General features: G+C 33.6%; 1 protein-coding gene across 1 annotated transcript; it reads right to left on the bottom strand.

Annotated features, from left to right (window-relative positions):
• Positions 1–1,368: 1,368 nt before the first annotated feature.
• LOC135843416 (4-aminobutyrate aminotransferase, mitochondrial-like) lies at positions 1,369–7,355 on the bottom strand. Its single transcript, XM_065361293.1, has 10 exons — positions 7,072–7,355; positions 6,630–6,745; positions 6,388–6,555; positions 6,227–6,307; positions 5,950–6,148; positions 3,215–3,387; positions 2,950–3,087; positions 2,714–2,871; positions 2,364–2,632; positions 1,369–2,261 (listed from the first exon to the last, which is right to left on the bottom strand). Exons 1-10 carry the CDS (start codon positions 7,139–7,141, stop codon positions 2,137–2,139), a joined length of 1,497 nt encoding a protein of 498 aa, XP_065217365.1. The 5' UTR covers positions 7,142–7,355; the 3' UTR covers positions 1,369–2,136.
• Between the last annotated feature and the right edge of the window lie 786 nt (positions 7,356–8,141).

Here is an 8,141-nt window from a genome sequence, read left to right on the forward strand (position 1 = left end):
TAAAATTGGAGTGTAGAGTAAATTTCAGCTTTCCATCTCCATTTGATGAAATTTTGTGAAAATTTAAAGTTTCCAAAATCTGCTGGAGGTTTCAGGAATTTTCGAAAAGTCGCTGGAGGCTCCAAAACGACTTGAAATAAATTCATTTGCAGTACTTCGTAGCGTATTGAAATTAGTTTTTAGAATAAATTTCAGCTTTTTACAACTCCAATTTGATGGAATTTTGTGGGAATTTCGAGTTTCAAAAATTTGCTGGAGGCTCCAGAACTGCTCAAAACGGGTTGAAACCGTTTCCAATCGATTTGGCATGTCGAAAATAGGGTATATCCCAAATTTTAGCTTTCTAAGTCAATTTGGTAAAATTTTGATTTTTTCCCTCATTTTTGGCCTAAATTCGATTTTCAAAAATTCACCAAAAATCGAAAAACGCACTTTGGCACTTGAAATTTTGACAGGTGATACATTGTTGCATGATCTTTCGATCTACCTTTGTAAAGTTTGAAAAAGTTCGTGCAAGTCCTATGTTAAAACGCAAAATCTGCGATTTCGGCTGACCTGTCAATCAAAATGGCCGCCATTTTGTAAGTAAGGCCAACTTTTTTTTTGGCAACTTTGCTTTAAAATGTTCCTTGGGATGTCCCCTTCAAGAAAAAAGTTGTCCCGGAGGATCGGCGGGGGGGTGCAATTACTCCTATTGTCATATGCCGGACTATTAAGTAGTAATGAAATTTAGAAAAAGTTGAAATTTGAAAAATCGAATTCTTACATTAAAAATTATGTTCTTCTACTCATTGAACAACAAATTTTCCGAAGCTTCTGCCCTCGCTTCGCTCGGGCCAATTTGGTTCTCTTCTACACAATTAGAATTTCAAAAAAATCTATAGTTGAATTTGAAAAATGTTGACATTAGACAAACTGAATTCTTTCATCAAAATTGACGCTGTTCTGCTTCTAAAATTGCAAATTTTCCAAAACAAATTTGTAATGCGAAAAGCAGAAAAATTCTAGAAATACTCATAATACTCAAAGCATATGGAAAACGCAAATTTTTCATTTTTATCTGAACAGAACAACTCGATTTTAGAGGTGATTTTCTGAAAACCTTTCATGATGTGTAATGATTTTATAAAAACAGTGGTAAAATTCCACACTTTTTGAAAAATTAGATCCCAAAATGATAAAAAGGCCATTTTTGCATGTTTCATTTCAAATTTTTACTCGTGAGTGAGGGCAATGGCCCCCTTCACCCCTCCCTCTGGCTATGCCACTGTCCCCTTGCCCACCCAGTGAACATTTCTTAAAAAATGGCCTGAGAGGAAACCCTTCGTGTTTCAATTCAAATTGATTTCAAAGAGAAAAAAAACAAGCTTTAAAACATGTTTAATCTTTATTCTTCGAATATTCATAAAATTTTCTAAGCCTTTGAAATGAAATAGGTAAGTAAGTATTTGACTAATGGATAGCATAACAATAATACTCATTCACGTCTTAATTATTACGTACGATTTACATTATTATAGAATAAAATACAAAAACAAGGGAAATAAAATTGGAAGACTATTTATGGAAGACATTATTGTCGGAGGAATTATATTTAATAAATAGGTAGACAGGTGTAGGTGTATAGTTGTACACTTGCACAGGGTGTCTACCGACCGAAAAAACTACGAAATTGGAAAATGACCTAAAAAAGTAGGTACGAAAATCCGTTAAAAATTTACAAAATTTACGAAATTTGTATGAAATTTTGAAAGGATTTTTAAAATGAAAAAATTAAAATAAATGTCGTACGAAAAAAATATGAAAAAGGTACAAAATTTTGTTTTTTTGATTCGGTAGACACCTTTTTGTAGCTAAAGCTGCGATAAAATTCGTCATTGACAAAAGAAAGCGCAATAGATGATATTTTACTCAAAGAAATTCGTTATACCAACATGAAAAATATAAAATTCGAGAGGAAAATAACAAATCGATATCTTGCAAATGAGATCCAGTCGTCTACCATGAGTAGGTATAACAACTAAATACACGCAATACGTCTTGATACACATCTCAAAATCGATAAATAGGTAAGTAGGTATACTCAAACACACAGCTCAAGTAAACATCATTTAAATTTTATACGAGTTGATTAATTTAGATATTTCCTTCATCCAGTACTTGTTTCAATTTATCCAAAAATATATGCGCATGTTTAGGTGTCATGGTTAAAGCAGGCCTTAAACGAACCGCAGTATCGCCACAACCACCGCTGAGTACTCCTGCGAAAAAAAATATTACGTAATAATAAATTCGTTTCGATGAATTAAAAATTCAAAATACCTATTGGGCTAGATTTGAAGATAAAAAAAATGACACGATACCTTTATTTTTCAACCTATTAACAACAGTGTCTCTTTGAGCGGAGGTAGGCAAATCGAAAGATATAAAAGTACCCAATCCTCGTACGGAATGTATCAATCCATTATAACTGTTTTGATATTCCGTTAATCCTTTCATTAATACTTTTCCAGTTTCTTTGACGTTTTCTAATAGTTGATCTCGTCTTATGATTTTCAATACTTCTTCTAACATGATCATTTTACCAGGATCACCCATCCAAGTGTTAAATACTCGGAATGGTTGTTTAGGGCTGTAAAAATTATGTCATTGAAACCAGTTCAAGTGAAGGTTCATTGTAGAATAGGTAATTAAAATATTCCGAGGGACTTACATAAATTCAGGTTTCAGATAATATCCTCCAATTTGCATTTTCTTACTGAAAGTGACTACATCGGGAGGTCCATCTAGATCGAAATATTCATGGCACCATATTTTACCTGTTGGACCACCGCCAGTTTGTACTTCGTCGACTAAGAAGGCGACTTTGTGCTGTAGAAAAGTACATACATTAGGTAAACATAACAGAACATATAAATCAATCCGGTCCAGGTACACGAGGCTACGTACTTTTCTGGTGATCTTTTGTAACTCTTGGAAGAATTCTTTGGAAGCGTGGTTATCTCCACCTTCGGACTGGATCGGTTCCACAATGATACCTGCAACTGGTTTACCGATCTTCTTTTGTTGTTCGATTAAGTATTCTACCTGTGGCCAGACAATAGTTCGAGTTCAATAAAGAGTATCATTGAATTTAACGTTTTGACTTTTGATGGTGACATTCCACTCGAGGCTTGTAGCAAAAAATACACATTCATTCATGTACTTTACTTACTTCTTCTAAACTGTTTTTATCCTGTTTTTTGTTTTCGGCGACATTCTCTTCTAGTGGATACTTGTACTGAGGGAAAGTAGCCACAGGCCAGTCGAAAGCTGGTACGTCTATTTTGTGTAGATATTTGGATCGAGTGGTAGATAATGCGCCCAGTGTTCTTCCGTGAAATGCACCTGAGAATTTTAATTTCATTGAAACAAAAAATTGTGTTTGAATTACTTCTTATTCTACAGACTGTTTTTTTTGTCAAGATATCGCGTAATGTATTTATTTATAATTTTATGAAGATCGTCCGGCTTGGAAACAATAGATTGAACTCATGTTTCTAATAATTTTTTCGAAAAATTTCAAATAGCTTTGTTGACGAAATTTTGAAAATCTAAATGGCTTATTTTTCTATTAAAAAAGATCGAATTTTGGTAAAACTTTGGTAGAAAGCTGAAATTTGGTTCATGCCATATTTTTCATCTATAGGTATCAATAAGTAATAGTTTTGAGCCTCTTTCAGTATACCTTCTACTAATTTTTGATATGTTGAATTTTTAGAAAAATCAGAATTTTTTCAACCAAGGAAAATAAAAAAAAATTACATCCAAAAGTCAGAGATGGTGCGAAATTACTGTATGGTCAAAAATACCATTAGGTATGTTACTTTTCAATCTTAATTTCATCAAATTTTCATTTTTTCCCCATAAAAAATCGTCTGAATTTGAATTTATCAGAGTAGAACAAGAATTTAGAATTGAAATTCAGTATGTTTTAACACCGGAAAACCAAAAAAATCTGCTGGAAATTCTAAAATGGTGCGAAACCACTACTTGTTGTTTTGAAAGGTCAACAATTAGACCTGAATAAACGAAACATGACTTTTTTAATCTCAATTACCTGTATCAAATTTTATTTTTTCTGTAAAAATTCTATTTGTGAATTTTTAAAAATTTTTACCAAAAATTCAATGTGCCTATGTTCGGGCATACATCCCAAGCGCACATTGAATGAAAAAAAACACATCTCAAGCGCAAATCGATTTGTACATCATTAGCGCAAATGCATTAAAAAAATGCATCCCAAGCGCAACAAAGAACGCCGCTATCAATACACTTTCCCGGTTTGCTTTACGTAGGGGGTTTCAAACTGTTGGTCAGTAACGCAGTTTATGTAGGTATGTAACACAACTTACAAGTACATAGTACATACAAGGGGAGTTCCAAAAGTAACGCCTCCAAGCTCATAGTTTGAGTACTGAAACTTTCCATATGCGGAAGTTTCTCTATCTGTGGTACCCACCTTCCATGCTAATATCAACCCAAATGCTCTCGGGGGCCATTTCTCCCCTCTTATGCGCCTATAGGCTGTATCTGTATGTATTTTTCAGAAAACCCCTTTTTTTTTGAATGACTGTAGTTACACCCCCCCCCTCTGTAGATACAAAAAAAGTTGATACATCATTACATCGGAAATTTGACGTAGATTATTTTGTCTAGCTACATATTTTTCGCTAAAATGCAATGCGGGGGAGAAAATGGCGAAAAACGTGTTTTGAGGGGCTAAAATCCACCGTGCGAAGATGCACCAGGTGGATCGGGGGTGATTCCACATATGTTGTTTAGGTTTGTTAGCAATTTTGTTTGGGTTTGCCCCCATAAAGTGCTTTACCGACTGTACTAAGTATGTAGTTATGTTTATCCTTATTTATTTAATAACTTTCCATGTGATTTTTCTGTGATATCAAATTTGGGAACCACTGTTTATGAAAAACCGTTTTACCCTTCGTGGCATTCTTTGTTGCGCTTGGGATGCATTTTTTAAATGCATTTGCGCTTGCGATGTGTAAATCGATTTGCGCTTGGGATGTGTTTTTTGTTAGGTCATTAGCGCTTGCGATCTACGCCCCTATGTTCTTTAGATTTTTCTGTTGTTTTACTGGTTGGAACATCTTTTCTGTTGGATGAAAATAGGTGGAAGGGGAGAAAGGCAGTCAAAAATGTTCAACTCAATAAGTAGCAGTGAATCTTGAAACGCAGACCATGATTTTGAAAAAAATGTTCCTATGAATGTACAGGTTTTTTTTTGAAAATTTAATTTTTGATTTTTTTTTGGGATGTTATACAAGTTTGTCAGAAAATCAATTTTTGAATGGACACTGCTGGAATTGTTTCATAATCACCTAAAACAGTCACGAAGGTTCTCGGTTTGCTGCAAGTATATACTTATTACAGATGACTTAGCTCATTTTTGGCACTTCCAGAGCGAAAAAAAAATGGTCCCAAAACGGATAGGTAGTTTTTCAGGGTTGTAAGAAAGTCAGAAAACGTTGCCAAAAATTAAAATAACCCAAAGATATCTACAATATTTTTTTTAAATTGCTAATTTTTGAAAAAAGACTGGAAATTAATTTTCACTAGGAAACATTATCGAAAATTGGAATATTTGACCCAATTACAATTTTTTTTATTTGTAATGGTTCGTTTATTGTTTAAAGATGAAAATGGTTCCCAAAAATTTTGAAAATTTGCCCAGTACCTGTGTAATGTTTTTATTCTAATTTTTAAAAATTTTCAAAAAATTGTCAAAATTCAAAAAATAAACTTTAGCATGCTCTTTCGATCTGAATTATTAGCTTCAATCATCTCCAAAACAACAGGAAAAAGTCATGAGATGTTTGACATAGCAATTTGAGCACCCCTTCCAATTAAAAAAACATTTCAAAAACACTCGAATATTCGATATATTACCTTTGAAGGACAAAATAGTCAAATTAGGAGATCCAGGGGTGGCATTCATCATACAAGACGACTGTTCCTCAGGTGTGAATTCGAAACTACCACCACGTTGCTGCACTTGATACCAAAAGAAAATATTCTTCATCGCATTTTCATTACTGCACGATCCACACATCATAGTAGTCACATGATTTAAACCTTTAGGAGCAACCTGTGAATTATTGAAAAACAGACCGGTATTTAATTGGGAGAGGTAAAATCTTTGGAAACAATAAGAATAAATACCAACACTCAATAACACGTTTTCCAATTTATGGATCCAATCAGCTCCTGGAAAGTAACCCAGAGCTGGTCTATTAACCACTGCTTTCTAGTTAAAAACAAAATAACCATTAAGTAAGTAGGTAAAAATCAGTCATTCTAATGGCACATGAATCATTCATTACTCACGACATTGTCTAGCTTTTGTAAAGCTTGAATTATTTCAGGATGATTATATCCGATGGGAATGGACGATATTTGCATGTAAACATCCAACAAAACATTACCATCCACGTCGACGAAATAATTTCCGATTGATTTCTCATAATCGCCGAATAACTGCACCGAGTTGCTTTGCTAAAACATGATAAAACTTGATTAAAAACACACGTGACCAATTAATCGATTGTTAGCTTCAAGTTCGCGCCTACCTGTACTTTCCCTAGCCTCTCAATATAGCTTTTGGTTTTCGGTCCGGGTACTTCGGTTTTTACACTAGGTCCAGCCGGTTCCAATCCCTCGAAGGATGATACGAATCTGTAGTTATCTATAACATTATATTTTTTCAGTACATCGAAAACCGCAGGAGGTAAATACGAAGTGGCGTTCTTCAATAATCTCTCATTTAAAATTTTTTTCCAAGCGAGAAAATTATTAAATGACATGACCATCGGTAAATTAACCGTTTCCTTTAATATTATTCTAGATGGTTATTTTGAATTAAAATATTTTCCAAACAATCGAATGGAATTTATTTTATGTTTTTGAAATTTGAACAATATACGAAGACGTTCTAGGTACGTTAATTATAATGAAAAAAAATAACACTTCAATTCGACATTCTGTACAAAAAAAACATTGATAAAAACTCACTTTTCAGTTTAAATATCCGTTTTAAACAGGCGCAGCTCATGTTTTGCATGGTAATTCGAGCGGTGAACATTACAACTCGAAAGCAACTTAAGAATACCGATTCTCTTCGGCGCTAAATGGATCTTACGCGGAAGCAGGTTATTTAAATTCGTTATCAAATATTAAACATTTTTTATCACATAATTTGTAATAAAATAACACCTAAACCGACTTCAATTCAATCTGGTATGTACTAGACTAGTAGGTGTTATTTTAACCAATTGTTAACTACTAAAGAAGTGGGGAGAGCGACGTTATGTTTTTAAACTAGCGAGCGGTGCGGTTGTGCTGGTAGAATAGGTAGGTATAGCTATGAAAAAGTAAAAGGGCCAGCGCAGCTCCCAGCTTTGAGAAAATGTGTCAGTGATGGGGGAAATAATCGATAGAATTTCGGTACCCTAGTTTAAGCTTTCCCTCCAACAAAACAAACGATAATGGTGATATAAATTACCGGCGAAGATGGGAATTTTTTTCACCGGTTGGTGCCTTGGAATTTGTTGAATTGTTCATGAACTAAAATTCGTAGAGCTAAAAATAAATTGATTAAATAATATTAACAAAAAACTGGATTTAATTCATAACTCGATCGAAAAATTCACGAATCCTTCCAAAAATTCTGCAACCCGGTGGTTCCATTGATCCTCGTCAAATCATTCCTCTATAAATCACACCCTGTCGAAAAATGAACAAAATTTTCTCATTATAATTTTTTTCTTACTCTAAATTTTGTAAAGTTCTTGAAATTCAAAAAATTGTCAGTTTAATAACGTTTTCTCTTCTGGCCTCACTCTTTCTAAACACTACAAAAAATTCAAAAAATTTTCAAGAGTCTTGAAAAATAAAAACCTTAAAATTGACAAAATATCCAAAAACTTTCGCAGGTATTACGAGTATATGTATTTTTCGTATGCATGTTATTCAAATTGCATACGGTTCATGTTTGCAGGCGTTTCTAACTTGAAATGGAAAAATGTACCTACTTATAAAAATAACTATCAAGTCCAGTACGCCGAAAATAACACAATATCGAA

This window comes from Planococcus citri, chromosome 4 (assembly GCF_950023065.1).
Source record: "Planococcus citri chromosome 4, ihPlaCitr1.1, whole genome shotgun sequence".
NCBI classification, from domain to species: domain Eukaryota; kingdom Metazoa; phylum Arthropoda; class Insecta; order Hemiptera; family Pseudococcidae; genus Planococcus; species Planococcus citri.